The 16,665-nt window shown below is 43.1% G+C and overlaps 1 protein-coding gene across 2 annotated transcripts; it reads right to left on the bottom strand.

The window, feature by feature from the left end:
- Positions 1 to 1,222: 1,222 nt before the first annotated feature.
- plekha2 (pleckstrin homology domain containing A2) lies at positions 1,223 to 12,275 on the bottom strand. 2 transcript variants are annotated; one of them, XM_030059766.1, is made up of 12 exons: positions 12,030 to 12,275; positions 9,432 to 9,592; positions 9,206 to 9,262; positions 8,593 to 8,641; positions 8,381 to 8,478; positions 6,576 to 6,707; positions 6,119 to 6,208; positions 5,609 to 5,677; positions 5,394 to 5,464; positions 4,336 to 4,399; positions 3,197 to 3,274; positions 1,223 to 3,041 (listed from the first exon to the last, which is right to left on the bottom strand). In XM_030059766.1, exons 2-12 carry the CDS (start codon positions 9,570 to 9,572, stop codon positions 2,583 to 2,585), a joined length of 1,308 nt encoding a protein of 435 aa, XP_029915626.1. In that variant the 5' UTR covers positions 9,573 to 9,592; positions 12,030 to 12,275; the 3' UTR covers positions 1,223 to 2,582. The 2 variants fall into 2 exon arrangements, with proteins under 2 accessions (XP_029915626.1, XP_029915627.1); XM_030059767.1 differs by having other exon boundaries at positions 1,223 to 3,038; positions 12,030 to 12,274.
- Between the last annotated feature and the right edge of the window lie 4,390 nt (positions 12,276 to 16,665).

Below are 16,665 nucleotides of genomic sequence, written 5' to 3'. Positions count from 1 at the left end.
TGGTCACTGTGCTCCTGGGACATGACTATTTCTTGGGGTTACATTTGAGAGTGTAATGCCATCAGAAACAGCCACTGAAGGTTGAAAAGAGCAGAGCAGTCTGGTGCAGAAGCATCCATGTGGGAACATTAACATTTAGGGGGGGCAGCCTTTTGCTGTGTGTCAGTCTGCCCTCAGAGTGTGTCTGTCACTCACAGGCGTCAAACAGAGGTGTTATTTAACAGATGACCTTTACAATATGATGTATGTGCACACACAGAGACACAACCTTGAAGGCTTGTGCTGTTTTGCCATCTTTCAGACTCTTTCTCTGTAACTCTGTTTTACATATATGTTTACAGACAGAAAACAGTCTGAGAAACTCCAGCCACAAGAAGGCGAGCAGCTCACCAGAGTCAATCACATTGGCTAATTTTGTGAGGAGGCTTCAGATCAGTGTGCCAATGCCTCAGAAATTTAGGTTTTTTTATTGCAAGTACCATGGGCAAAATTGTTTGATGTGCAGTGTGGCCGCTGTGGTTTTCCTTCTTTTCTTTAACCTCATCCCCTCAAAAAATTCCTTTCTGTCCTCCTCTCTCTTCCCACTGGTTAGGCCACGTGTTTCTGCTTGGATTCCTATCAGTACCTTGAGGAGCTCTGTCTTTAACAGACTGAAAACTCATTTCAACGCGGCTGACATTTTGTGGGCACTCAGGGCCTTTTACCTAGTCACAGTTTAAACTGTTTTGTAGAGACCTTTTACTCTTGTTGGTCCTGCAGCCACGCAGCTGCACTGGGAGGCAGACAGGAAAGTGGAGGGAGGTCAAGACACAGTTTAAGGCGCTTTCCCTAATGGACCTTTGCACTGGACGTGTGAAACACTTCGCTTAACACAACCTCTGGGCGCTCCATGGGTGTGTATATAGTTTGTCCACATGCTTATGTTTGTGTTTCGGGGTCACAGTAGTAGAGGCCAAATAGGTTGGCCCTGACCCTTTGGTTCCCTCCCAGGAAACAATTTTGCCTTTTAGAAAAAAAAATGAAAGTCTTAATGCTATCACTTCCATCAAGAATAACTTTTTAAAAAATTCTCCACTTTTCATTTGTGCAGTCCCTTGAGTTCAGTGAGGTGAAGCTGCTCTGACTCGCCACTAGATGGCATGATGCTTTACTGCATTGCTGTTTCAGGAACAAGACAGCGAGACAGGAACTTAAAAGTTTCTCTAAAATGAATCCAGGCAAGACAACTAAAAAGCATCATTTAATGTACAAGAAGAAAATTTACAATATATGCAGGCAGGCAAGTGCACATAGCTTCAGAAAACGGATGTAAGCATGGAACATGGTACCACATCAATGAAGTCTTGAGGTGAACCCGAGAGCAGGAAGATTACCGGTGTAACAGCACATGGTCTCTGAGGCATTTCAGAGGAACCTGTAATATGTGTTGTAAACAGCTGTGATGTACCACAGAGGTAAAAAATTAAAAACGAGAAGCAAAGTGCGAAATTCCAATAAAATACCACAAGCAGTGGCAATTAAGACGCGTTTTCTCACAAAATGCTGCAACAACACAAAGATTACAATCACATTTATAACCCTGTTAATCAGCTGATCAGCTGCTCAGTTACTTTGATATTGGCAGTACATTCTACATTGTGTTTAAGGTACCTTTGCTGTATTGCTATAGTTCCTTGATATTAGCTAAGAGAGGAGTCACAGTTTATTGAGGATTGATCTTGAAGTTGCTGATGATGTGTGATGTTACTGCTGACCTCTTCTTCGCCATCTGTACCAGCTATAACAACAGAGCAGCATTCACTGAGTTGGCATGCAGTTGCATTTAGCATTTGTCCCCTTGGTTCACCCTGGGACCTTCCAAACTACTACAGCTATTGCTCCATCCATTTACCCCAGAGATCTGATTAGATTGTGGTAATAAAATGCTTGTTAAATATTATTGAAGGTGTGATGAGGACAGGATGGAACGACAGCTTTCACATCATTGAAACACTGTGGCTGGGTGGGTTTACACAATCTGGGGGATTAGGACTCTCTACAGAGGCAGGCGTATACTGAAGGTAAATTGGTCCAAATCATTCAAATGTACAAAAGCTTTATAATAACCTATCTGTATTAATGTAATCAAACACTTGTACAATACTAGTCTGTAAATACTTCCGGCAGAAGTTGCTGTTTTTACCGTCATGAACTGCATCACTGATAGGAGCTAAGTGTGTGCACAGTGGACACAGATTAAGAGCATGTACCATCATTTGTGAATCTGTGAGAACAACCAACTAATTAGTCATTAACATCAGGATCATTCAAGTTTTCAAAGGAAGTTGCACAAAAAACAGTCCATATCCTTTCACAGTCCTGTGAACATTCGCCCTCTTGATCTGCTTCCAGCTGGACGTTCCTCTCATGCAACACAGCCAGGCCAGCACTTCTTCCATCATCCAGCAGGAGGCACCAACAACAGGTTGGTGGTCACAGTGCTACTTCACTTCGTTGTGAGGGAAAAGTATTATTACCAGTCACATTCATCTTAAAAGCAGGTATTTTCAATCAAGGTGCAGTCCGGACAGGCTTCGTCGAACCTAGACGTCTGTGGTGCGGATGCTGTCATCATCCAGGCTGAAGGGGAAGCTGCAGTCTGTGTGGGGTTGGGGCTGGGAGCGGTGTCTCCGACGCCCGCCAGACACGCCTCCTGAAGCTGTGAACACCCCGAGGCCACTGGTTGAAGCTGGGGCCGGTGCGGTGGTGGAAGGAGCCAGAGCAGAGAGGGAGTTGGAGGAGGAGGATGTGGAGGAGGAGGTGGATGAAGAGGAGAGAGAGGGCCGAGTGCACGGCAAGGAGCTGAAAGGGCAATCGTCATCCTCCACATCCATGGCAGAGGCCTCCCGTTGGGGTACGGGGGTCCACGGCTGCCAGCCTGGTGCCACGGAAGAGGATTTGATCAGTGGAGGTCTCCGCTCATCACCCTGTGTGCTGCGGGGTGCAGAGGAGGTGTGATGACTTCGATAGAGGGACGACGCACGTTTAAATTGGAGGATCTGCAATAAAACCAAAAGAGAGGAAGAGAAATATAGTTGAGTACCATGACAAGGAGTTTTCACTTCTCCTTCATGAAAGCACAGTCAGAGAGGAGCCGAGGAATACAGCACTAATACAACCAGAGCTTTAGCACAGAAGACAGAGGAAACAGGGTTACTTTAGAGGGGCCTCTGAAGTCCTGGATTTTCTTCTCAATGTCTCTGATCCAGCCATGCATCTCCTCTGGAGAGTCTGTCTGTAGAGACAAGGTTACCAATCAATCAATCAATCAATCAGAAATCAACCAATCAATCAGTCTTTACTGTCCTGCTAAGGGAAATTCAGTTTGCAGAAAGGTGCAAAAGAACAATTAACATTGCATGCTGAATGAAACCAAACAGGCCTGAATATAATGCAGATATTTTACTGATGATACTGGAACTACTACTAACACCTACAACAATAATAATAATGATACATTTTATTTGTACAGCACTTTTCAAGACACACAGAGATGCTTTACATTAAAAACCAAATACTAAATAAGCAGCAAAAGGCATGCGCAAACAGTGAACAATAACACCAGTCAACAACAATGCTAACAGTTACACCAGCTGTTACAGCCTTAGATTTTCTCGTAATTTTTAATTTTATTTTGTATTTCAATGTCAATGTCCCTTTAGTTTCAGTTAACTTGGAGACTGTTTTCTACACTACGTCCAGTATTTTTTCCCCCACTTTGTTTCCTTTTTTTCAGCTTCTTTTTTCATTTACTAAAACTTTGCCACACTTCCTTTTAGTCTTTTTTTTTCATGCACAGGCATTCAACAACACAAGCCTGCGTGCATGCTTGTGTGGCCATTCACTCTCTCTCTCTCTCTCTCTCCCTCCCAGCACTTTCCATCTGACCCCAGTCTTCTCAGTCAGCTGTTCTCCCAGGAGGGAGGAACAGGATGTTTTTGTTGTTATGGTAACAGATGGCTTTGCCCATTTCACAAAAACAAACTTTATGTGCTCCTAAAAAAAGAGCCAGTGCCACACATCAGCAGCAGAGCATTCAGAAAAAACATCACAAAAACACAAGGAAAGATACGACATCAACAGTGACACACGTGGGCATCATGCACGGCCTCTGCTCTCATTCACTGCCTTCCATTTAGCAACATGCCTTGTATTTACAAATACTGTGTGCATGACCACGGGCAAGAGTGCATGCCCTCCATTAATGCTACATTATATCAGCTTTAAAAAGGCTTGAACAAACCTAACCCTAACCCTCTGATTGGTTGGTGTGACAGCAGGAGGGGACGCCTGTACCTGAATGTAGAAGATCCGGGAGCTGGTGATGATCTCAAAGAGGTTGTCTCTCATCAAAAGATCCCTGACAGACACAGATCACACACGTAAAACATACTGTACTACAGTATTAACAAGTCATATTAGTCTCATGTTCACTGTTAAAATGTTGTTTATCTTAAAACTCATGACAAAGATCTGCCAGTTGGACAAGGCGATACCACTTGTTTCCAAAGCTAATCTAATTCCCAGAAAAAATCCTGAAACTAGTGAAACTACATTAGAAACAAACAAGCAGGGTGTCTACAAGTATCAGGGAGTTAAATTTAATGCATTTAATGCTTTCAATCCTTGTCACAACAAATTTGACAAAATGTAAGACTGATTTTTGGAAAACTAATCTTTTTCTTATTCAAATGAGCATTGCAGGTCAGTACTATATATTCATCCTTGTGCTCAGGTCAGTTTTAGGTGGGAACATGACACCAACAGACTCCCTTGGATAGCGAGCTGCTGCTGGAATAAAGGTTAATAACCAGGATTTTTTTAAAAACGCAGAACTTGGGACAGGCAATTGGCAAAAAGAATTTTTGTGTATTTCTCTGCATAGATACTAAAGTAAGTAATATCTAGTTTCTTGTGTGCATGTAAATATAGTATGAGAATAAGCAGAAAGTGAGTTAGGTTAAGCTCCAACATTTTCCCAACAGGTTAAGTGTAGTACGTCAGTAGAAATAAAGGATCCGATTCATTTGTGGGTTTAGAGTTTGGAAACATCAGAAATGTAGAGCTTGACTAATTTTGACAAAGAGAAATTAAAAGATGAATAAATGAAACCTCTGACAATGTTTATGTGGTAATTAAGTCAAATTTAAGACAATTTAATGACTTTTAAGGCCTAATATTTATAAAACTAAAGATTTTATGAGGACCTGCACACAACCTGGTCAGGTTATCTCATCCCAATGGCAGATTTTTTTAAAACTTGTTTCAAGAAAATTTTAATTTTCATTTTAATATGAGACTAAATTACTCTCTGGGGAAAGATAATTAGACAAAGCATGGCGGGTTCAACTCACCCAGATTTAACCAGACATTCATGGACCTTCTGAATGTCCCTCAGTGGAATAGCTCTGAGAGGCTCCTTGTCCTGGTGCAGCCACAGCCACAGAGGTGTAATTCAGACATGGGACATGTTTAACACATTAGGTCAGACACTCACACACAGGCACTGACGATAGAGATAAAAACAGAGGAAATACAAAAAAAAAGGCTGGAAAGACTGTGTCCTCACCGTCTCACACTTGTAGTAACTGACAGCATTGTCATCGAGGGTGAAAAAACGTCTCTTCCAGCTCTTCCTCTGAAACACACACCACGCACAACTCTCACTGTCTGCAACGTGTGTTAGATTTCACACACATGTCAATGTTAGGGCTGCACAATAAAGTGAAACTGTATCACAATCACAATATGGATAGGTGTAATATCCAAATCATGAAATCCAAATGATAAATAAATCATAAATTAAGTGCTGTGGAGCTACAGAGACACCCTGGCCCACAAATCATATTCTCCAGATGTTTTTAAAAAAAAATTATGGTTTGGTGCAAATCCCAGCAAATCCCACATCATCCCCATTTCACTCTTAAAAATGAAAATTATGATGCAAAGATTATCACTCCCACTAAAATCGTAAATATTGTCTCACTATCTGTCAGAAAAATCCCAGTATTATTATTTTTTTGTACCATACAGTGCAGCTCTAGTGGATGTAATCGATTATGTTTGGCTGAATACTCACCACATTACCCTGTTTGACACAATAACCGCAGCGCAGCACGCCTGGTCTGTTGGCCTTCTTCTCCCTCAAGTCAATCTCCTCCCCCTCATTCTGAAACATTTCATCAACTGTCATCATCATCATCATCATCATCCTCATCAATCATTATAACCATCATCATCAAAATAATACACTGTTGGGTTAGATTCAACACACCGGATTATTGTAGACCATGGAGAAATTAAATGACATAAATACAGATTAAATCGATGCTTATACAAGACATTTTAGTTTTAGGCAAAAATATAGTGCCATTCTTCACACTGACTGTTTTTACTTTTGATCCTTAAGCAGGCCTACGTTTTACTACTAATCCATGTATATGTTAGCTTTTGTGACATTTTGAATGCAGGACATACTGTTACATTTTTCCATTATGGTGGCACTACGTTTACCTAAATAAAGGATTTGGGTCTACCTGGATGGGAGTGTGCACCACCACGCCGCCGATGATCTCTGTCTTGTAGGCCTGCTGCTTCTTCCCTCCCAGAGAGTCACTGATGACTGCAGTCGAATCGGACTTGAGAGGCACGGGCCCCGACTTAGGAACCTGTCAGCACAGCAACAACAGGTAGGATAATATTAACAAGTAATACTGCAGCTCCACAGGTAAAGCATCAACACAGAAAAGTGAGAAAAAAAAGGAATTTCCAGCCAGTCTGAGAAGAAAATAAAATACAATCAGGACAAACCTTGATTGCAAAAATACTCATATTTATTCAAACTAGATAAAGTGCATCACATGAAAAAACACTGAAAAGCTACAGGCTGTAGAGTTCACACACGCAGCACATTTCAAACTAGCATTCTTCCTCAGACAGCAGTCACGCGCTGTATCTGGCTTGTTTAAGGCTTGTTGTTTGTTCACTATTTTTGCATTCAAGCAGCTTCCTGATTGTGTATTTTCTAAAGCATGCCACAAACACTGCCAGGGGTTGCGGGTTTGATTCCCACTGGACCTCTCAGTGCTATAAAAAATATGCACTTATGGTACTGTAGGATGTTTTGAACGAAAGTGTCCATCACGTTTAAATGGATGTCCTGATTATTTTCATCTATTCTCCTTCTCCATTATCCTTTGCCAGGTACAAGTCACAACAGAGAGGAAACATTTAATTGACACTGCTGTTAAATGTGAAAGAGACAAGAGTGTAGCATTCCTTAAAACAACAGGTATTTCTAGCTGCAAGCTAACAAAAGTCAGAGATGCCCACTTCTATCAATGTCAAACAGTATTTAATGCCTAAAATGTCAGCTATAAGACAATTTGTGAAGTCCTCTTTCCAGATAAGAAACTAAAACTGATCATGACAGTGATCTCATGCTGAGTCTCAGTTACACTCTACAGCACCTCATCCTCATTTTGGGAAAAAACCCAAACTTTTACAACCTGAAATTCATTACTCTATATTTCAAAAGCGCAGTTCATTTTATCCTCAAAAGTATGAATAAATAGTCATTTTTAACATGCTTTAGCTTTATGCTAGTGGTGGTATGTCCATTGTGTTTGAGGATGCATTTCCACATACTGTAATGCTGAGCTGAGGCCAAGAGGCCCAGAGAGCACAGAAGTCTCCCACTGAAGGGGAAGTGAAAGAGACAGTGAGCAGCGCTGCTTCCTGTGTCAGTGCAGGTGAGAGAAAAACAGAAACACACTTCTCTGTCAGAGACATCTGTAGCCCGCTGGTCAACAAGGCCCCACCCGCCTCAATGAACACACACAAACACATAAAAATGTGCATTCATACACACACACACACACACACACACACAAACACAAACAAACGAGTGTTTTGACACCTCCGTTACATTCTGTTGAGTGCACATTCACAGTTACTGCAGGTGAGGAACACACAGCGGTGACCGTGTTTCCATTTATACTCTTGCACATTCAAAATTTCCTCATTCACAAAAGTGATGTAAAGTGGTGTTTGAGGGCAGGGTGCTGATGTACACACAGCCTGGCCAATCAGTCACCCCCGCACAAACAGCTTCCTCCTCTCAGACGTAAAGACCCCCCACCCCCTCCGAAAAAATAACACGCAGAGCGGAGGATTGTGAGGGGGCAAGACAAGATATCTGGAAACCACCAGCCAGATAAACTGTGATTAATTCTGTCATTCTAAACTGAGCTTTGTGCTTATCACGAGATATTTTGCGTGTGTATGTGTATGGGCATGTGTGTGTATGGGCGTGTGTGTGTGTCCGTGGCACTGTACTCACAGTGATCTTGCTGGCATTATTGAGAGCAGCGACCCAGTCTCTCATGTCAGCCACATCGTTGGCTTGGAGGAAGTAGCGCCGGGAAACTGCATTGATGACTACAGAAATAGAGCCATTATAAATTCAGTGAGGATTCACATCAGTTGCATAAGGGCAGTCATTGTGTTACTACAGATGAAGTGTGACTCAATCCCCCGGAAGACAAAACTCACCAAAGCAGAACTCGGTCTTGGGCTTTTGCTTCAATGTAGCTTCACTCACCTGAGAGGCAAAGAGAAGAGAAGAGAAGAGAAGAGAAGAGAAGAGAAGAGAAGAGAAGAGAAGAGAAGAGAAGAGAAGAGAAGAGAAGAGAAGAGAAGAGAAGAGAAGAGAATAAAGAAGAGAAGAGAGGAGAATGAGAAAAAAGAAACGAAGAGCAAGGAGTATTTCATATCTTTATAAAACTTCATCCTACTGACAGAGTGTCCAGGGAGTATCTGTCAACAGTGTAGTCTAGTGAAACCAGCTGCCATTATCTCTGGTTAGCTCAGCACACTGACATCTGGAAAACTTCACGTCTGCCTCAGCACAGCAGTGCATGTAGCCATTAGCCACAACCACCCAGTTAACTACTGATAACTCTGAGATCCAGTGGATTTGTCCACTCGACATGTTTTTTTTTTGTTTTTTGTTTTTTGTGCACTGTGTTATCCCCCTCCTGTCCAAACTACAGCTTCAGTTCTTCATGTTTCTAGTCGACAGTAACAAATGGATTTACTGTGGGGTCTCGTAACACATAACAGAGAGAAATGACAGGCAGGCAAAGTGCTGGAGAGCGCGGTTTACCATGGAGATGTAGGTTAGTCTCAGGCTGCCAACAAAGCTGGCTCCACTGGGCAAGTTCTGCATGCAAACACAAACACACATCGTCACCATTGGCTCAGAGTCCAAGGTTAAACAGCTCCTATTGGTCAATGCCACTTCCTCTTGCTGTATTGTGTTTGCTCTAGTGCGTGTGCGTGTGTGTGTGTGTGTGTGTGTATGTGCGTGCGTGTATGTTTACGTGGATCACCTGAGGGTTGTCCATATACCACAGCAAGGCATTTCCCTGTGTATCGAGGATAAAGTATCGCCTCTGGAACCGACAGCTGTTCTCCTTCTCCTCGATGTCCAGGAAGCCACACACACGGTTCAGCCTGTCCACGTACGGCATGCTGCTGCTATCACATATCACTGGGACGGACGGACAGACAGACAGACAGACAGACAGACAGGGAGTGAGACTCTAATGAGATGGACAGAAAGAGGGACAAAACTCAGTGAAGAAACTAAGCGAGGACAGACAGATTGGATGGAGAGACAGAGGCAGGCAGATGTGGTAGATATTCATCCTTCATACAGTGTTCAAATGCACGCGAGCATGCACATGCACAACACAGAGAGAGAGAGAGAGAGAGAAAGAAAAAGAGACCCACTCACACTCAGCAGTTTTTCATGTGACGTGATTGAGGCAGAGCAGCTAACCCTGAAGCCTGAGGCTGAGCTGAGGCCCTCTACCACAGCCAAAAATTACAGACTGCACTCAAGATCTGCACACACGCACATTTCAACTGGCCAGAGAAGAGAGAGGAGACAGGAGAGGGAGGGAGGAATGGGGAAACGAGAAGAAAGGGGAGGAGGGACGGGAGGGTAGTGAGCGGGTGAGATGCGTTCATTAAGATGATGCCATGCATGTGAATCACTGAGCCGTTGGCTGATTTGTCGATGACAAATCGAGGCACATTCACTGGACGCTTCCAGGTATGCTGATGACAGTACGATAACATCTGCTTTTAAAGAACCTGTTATCCATGTCAGACATCTGACAGCAGGCCAAGTTGTGTTGTCTGAAATCAGTGGATAAAATTATGTTTTCTTTTTTTTTTTTTTTTGGCTGTTGGGGTAGTGCTGGCATGGCAGGAGCGCCATATTAAAATGCTGTCCTACTAGGGGAATTTTTCAACCCCTCCAGCACTCCAGCCTTGCAGACACCAAAATCACACGCTGCACACAGATAGACGAGCAAAAGGAAAACGCACAAAGCAGAGTTTCTGCAAATTTCTGTTACATAATTCTAAACTCCTCCCGGTCTTCGACTTCTTTACAGGATTTCAAGTATTTCCTCTGTGTTCGATATAATGGAGACTTACAGTGATGCTGAGGACACCATATCTGTGACTAAAATGTAGTTTTCATAATAATAAAACACTATCATTCATTCATTCCTTGATTCATAAATTTTTATTTTGCTCCCCTCAATGTACATTTTTAAGCCAAAATCATTATTTCTCATGTAATTTGTCATGAAGCAATCAGTTCGCACATCATGAATGAAAAGGAAAAGGAAGATTGGTTGTTGTGTTTATAGCAACAAATAGTATTATATGAGGAGACCTGGAAATAATTTATGCCATTTTCCAAACTTTACAGACTTGTGTAGGTGCCGACAGAGGTAAGCAGACACACTGAGAAATAATGAGAGAGACATAGGCAGCATCCTCGCTGTGCGTTGTAACTCCCATGACATAAACTTCAAGGTCATGCTCAGGAAACTTCTTAATGTCAAAGCTGCTTCAAAGAGCAGAGCAGAGTGCTGTGCCTCTGATGCCGGAGCACTTCAATATTTTCCTCTGGTACTGAAATAGGTAAAAGATACAGATTGTTCCAAGGCCTGTGCAGAGGCACTCGCTGCAATGGAAAAGCAAAAACACTGCCACAGGGGCTGCACAGACACCGACACAGAGACTGGCGTGCACACACACACACACACACACACAAAGACACAAACACACACAGAAAAACCATTTGGGTGCATCAGAAAACATCTGGTCTAACCATTAAAAGCAGAAGCAGCGGCGAGGTCATGAAAAAAAAGTATGTGGGCATCACTGGCAAAACTTAACCAATAAAAGTAATTCTGAAACTCTTCAGTGTATGTATGTAGGCTGACATGATGTCTGAGGTATTCAGGCTTCAGAATGAAATAATCTGACGCATACTGACCTTATCAAAACATCTTTGAAGAAGACACAAATACACCTGCTGATCACAACAGTGAGATCAGGGCTATTGATTATCTACTGGCACTAATTACAACCAAGCAGCCAGGGATGGAGGACCCAAACCAAAACCACCTTAACATAAGCCTCAGTTTTACTGAACATTTTAGTAGGTGGCAGCACACTAATGTACGGTATATGGAGACAGGATACATAAATGCTTTTCTAAACACCCATTTTACTTCTTATATGGGTGGTTTATTTTCCTTATAATGATCACTGGAGGTTACCCGCCTTTTTCACTCCCCACTACACCACTGCAGGAACCCCACTAAAGTGAAAGCTGGTTATTATGAGGGCTGGCTGTATATCCTGGTTATGGCCATGCTGTGAAAATTCAGACATGCCGCTGCAGTTTCATCAGCTGAACTTAGTCATAAAAGTCCTGATAGAGCATTGTGGGCTCAACTCAGATGACCTGCTCTGAATCATCACGACTCCACTGTCTGTCTGCCACACCTACAGTACCATCCGCTTTCAGCCGCATAGATAAAGGACACACACACTCGCACGCACGCACGCACGCACGCACACACACACACACACACGTACACAAAGTGCCATTGACTTACCCGCTGTGGAAAGTCGGTGTGCGCCACAGCCTGCGCCCGCAGAGTTTAATTTACGAAGATGGCAGTGTGTAATCGCGTCTCCGGAGCATGACAAATTAAGTCCTTACCAACTTTTTTACCAACGGATCATATTCACGAAGGTGGCATTGCATCGGACACACATTCCCTTCTGTCTGTTTGTATGATCGGATTACAGGAGAGTCGCCTTTTTTCCGGGTTGGCCGTTGCGCTATTAGAATAAACCAGCCCCGGATGTGATCTATGTGTCTCCAGCTCCGGCCGGGTCCTCCTCCCTCCCCTGCTCTTCTGTCACATATGAGGAACTAAGCAAAAGCGAAAAAAAAAGAGGCCTTCAGTTTTCCTATTGTCATTTGCAAAGGACGAGAGCGCAACTTTGACCTCCTCCTTGCTTTTATTGTGACAGTCTGGCTTCCTATTACTGCTGGCCGCCGTGGAGATTTTTTATGTAAAGGAAGTGTGTCTATTGCTTTGGCCACGACATTTTATCTCTCTATTTTCCTCAGGTGGCAATTTGAGAAGTGGGTCAAACACACGCACACACTCACACACACACACAGAGAGACAGTGAGCTGACCAGTCGGTCATTTCAGATAAAAGAGGCATAAACACGATGCAAGACAAAGGGGCAGAGTGAATATGAGGACATTTCCATGAGGCCCCTATGTGGGACGGGTTTGAGAGGGGGAGGCTGCTGTGTCATAAGCACAAAAATTGACAACAAATTAGGACAATTGAGGTGATGAATCATAAACACTAGAAGACACGAAATACCCGAGACAGAAACTATTAGATATTCAGACAACTGGGTTAGATAGAGACTGACCTGAACTGACATGGTGTGTTTATATTCTGCAGTCTGGTTAATAATGTGTACTTTGAGTAGTTAAATAGAAAATTTCATCCAGAAAAAGTCTACAATTGTTTCCACTTTCAAAACTATGTACATGTCAGTGTAAAATAAATGCCTATTGATGTATGTTGCTTTCTCTTTGGTAGGTTTTGTGGACTTCTCTAAGAGGAAGTGGTTGCACATGTCATATGAACTGCCTGTGGGTGGAGAACTACCTCAGTGATTTCATTTCCTGTGGTGAGTATAAGTAGGACTGAAATCACAGAGATGCAGAAGCAAGTCCTGAAGTTTCCCGACCACCACTTCTGCTGAATATCACCATGACTGTCACATTACCTGCTCTCATGTGCATTGCAGACAGATCATCAGGCATGCACGTTTTGCATGCACGTTCAGGAACAAACACACATATGGATACATGCAATTTATTGTCATTGGCTATGCAAGGTAAAGTGTAGAGTAGCAGGTCATCATACCAAGGGTATCTTACCCCTACCTGCACACTTACAAAACACACACACACACACACACACACACACACACACACACACACACACACACACACACATTCTGTACACAAAGACAAACAAGGGTGTTATTGAATCTTTATTCAGAAAAGCATGCATGCACAACATGATTCAAGTACTAAACTCATTCATTGCAAAAGACTATTATTTGGACATTTGAGGTGTGACAAGACTTGTGTCACTCACAGTCAGAGATCCTTCCCTGGTTACTGTGGCAACGTCACTATGGTGATGAGCAGAGACTATAAGGTGCTCTGCATAAGCTACCCTCTGAAACACCCAGTGTCTACCACAACCACACCAGAGTCCCCCTAGTTGTATCAAAACTGTGTGCAGGTGTACTCACATCTGTGCACACTTAAGTCATCCATCACCGCAAAGTCTTTGAAAAGTGATATATCTTTTACAGTTTGCTTACATCAAATGACAGCGATCGTGCTGCTACGAATAAGGCCCTTACTAGTCAAGACAAGGACTGTGATGTGATATGAAAAAATGAGTCATGGAGCAGCTACAGGCAGCGTGCCACTCTCAGATGACGCCACTGAATAATAGCTTGTATTTTTTGGACCGTTGCACTCCTCCAGCAAGCCACCACAGCCACCACCCAGAAACTGTACTCTCACTGTATCAAAACTCTTTGATCCTTTTTAATCCTAATCCCAGCCCACTTCAAACCCTGGACAAACCCTTTTCCTTCAGCTAAGCCCCCGCTGTACCCCAGAACTTGTCTCTGAAATGTCTCTGAAACACAGATGATGTGCCGTGAGAAACAGAAGACCATAGAGGAGCAGATGGATGACATGACAACAGATGACTGGATAAGACAGACACAAAACTGATCTGTTGAATCATTGGACAGTATGGAGGAAAAAAAAAGATGGGTGCATGGCTGGCAGGCTTAGGTGTTTTAAAGCCGGATGAGGGCCAGCATGAGAGCAGCCAGCAGCAGGATGGGGCTTGAGGACAAATCCCCTGCACCGTTGTAACCCCCATGGCTGTGGCTCTTATGGGGTCCATTACAGTCGTCACCAAAACAACACTCCATCTTGGTGCCGGTGTTACCACTGTAAGTCCTGTCACAGAAGGCTTTGTAGTGGCACGACTTCATCACCGAGCCTGAAATGCAGTGTGACAAAAAAACAACAACAAAAAAACAAACAACATAATGAGGCACATGAACTTTCACAGTTTTAATGCTTATATTCATTTTCTTCTGACTCTGTGAACCAGTTGAACTTTGTCAGCACTCGTTTGCCCCCTCCCACACTCTCTCTCCTCTCGTCTTGCTCTCAGGCACACACACACACACATACACTCAAAGACATGGAGAGGTTTGTGGTTAGTATAAACTGCTGGGATTGTATCCAGCAACCACAAATGATGAGAGGATACAGGGGCTGAGGCTTTACCCTGACACACACACAACACGCACATACATATACACATATGCAAACAAACACAGAAAGAAGACAGAATATTGACAGAATAATTGATAGGCCATATATCTACAAAGTGTACAACTGCTCTTGAATTTCTTGTAAGTTTTCCAAGGATCCTGTTGGTTGCTGGTGAAATATTGCACAGAAGCTGGAATATAAATGATATATATCTATCTATGTGTCTATATCTATCTGTGTGTGTGTGTGTGTGTGTGTGTACTTTGCCAGTGGAAACAGTAAGGCTAGTATTTTAAACAACACCAGCTTCCTTTAACTCCTTCAAGTGAAACAACTAGCTGGTTGTCAGTGTTATGCTGACATCTAGTGATATCTAAGAGCAGCAAATAACATCTTACAATACAGAACTCATCATAATGCGGTTTATATATGTATAAGTGTGTTTGTGTGTGTGTGTGTGTTCACATGTGTGTATTTTTACTCACCAGGTCCTGTGATGGTGGAACAGGCGTCAGAGTACTGGGGACAGGTGACGGTGCCCTGCTTGTTACACTCCTCCTCATTGGCTGCCACGCACAGGTAACATGTAAGGGCATGGCCTTGACAGGTGGGACAGGAAAAAAAGCATCTGATTTGAGAAAAAGCAGCTTGTACAGTCATAGGCAAGCACACACACACACACACACACAACCATTTGTCTATCTGTCCATCCATCCCACATGCACACGTATGCATACAAAGGAATAAACACAATAGATCCCTACATGGCCAGCTGGCCCTCTGCTGACCAGTGGGACACAATCATGGACAATCCCAGCTGCTTAGTGTCACAACAACCTGTTAGCTAAAAGTACAAATGTATACACTCTGCTCCCCGTTTTACGCTTACCACATTTCATGAGGCCAAATTTATTGCTTTGAAGGCAGACATATACATCATTTGAGCCCCGAGGTTTTAAATTTGTGGCAAATTTATATGGCAAATGTCCCAAACATTCGCAATGTAAGTGCTGGCTTTACGCTAATATTGTGTTGCTACTGAGAGAGTGAGCTATCTTCGACCATGCAGCTGTGTCCTGCTTTTAGGGCAGAATGATCCCGGCTCCTCTAAATCACAGCGCTATTTAGACTTCCAGCCTCCTCCAACCTCATAACAATGGCTTTGCGGGGCCTCTTATCAATAGTCATGCTTCTAATCCTCTCCCTATCCCAAAAGTCCACAGGTATGGTGGACATCAAACTTACTGTGGCAGGCCAGTGAGATAAGCAGCAGCAGGACCAAGGCAATCTTCATGGTGGCTGGCTGACAGGTCACTGTGTGTGTGAGAGTCCAGAGAAGGAGTGAATGAACAGCGAGGAGTTTGTGACTGAGGGGAAGGAGGGGAGAAGGTGTCTGAGGGCATTAAGGTCTTATCTCTGTAATCTCTATCAATGCTGCACAGGCAGCACACTGTCGTAATTGACTTAAGCATGCCTGCTGTAACAGGGGGACACAGTTACCAGCAGCACATGGTCACAGTTAGGCTATCAAATTTGTGGTAAAGTGAGTTTGAGGTCATTTGTTAGTGGTGCAGTTACAGTATTCACTCTACACTACTTGTTCTCTAGCTACAGGAAAGCGTTGGATTATGACTCCACATGTGTGGAGTTTGCTATGTGTTAGTTTGTGTGTATCGTTCTGTATTACCAATAATGAGGCCAAGGATGAGACACATTTATGGTCAGTGACAATTCATGTGGCGGTCAAAGTGTGTGAACCCTGAACAGATCACTGCACTTAATACAGATATTTAAGAAACCTTAAATTACTGACTAAAAAATAAGCAAGCACTACTTTA

The sequence above is a fragment of the Myripristis murdjan genome, chromosome 9, assembly GCF_902150065.1.
Source record: "Myripristis murdjan chromosome 9, fMyrMur1.1, whole genome shotgun sequence".
Classification (NCBI taxonomy): domain Eukaryota; kingdom Metazoa; phylum Chordata; class Actinopteri; order Holocentriformes; family Holocentridae; genus Myripristis; species Myripristis murdjan.
Note: the sequence above shows the minus strand (reverse complement) of the source record. Positions and strands in the feature narration are given on the sequence as shown.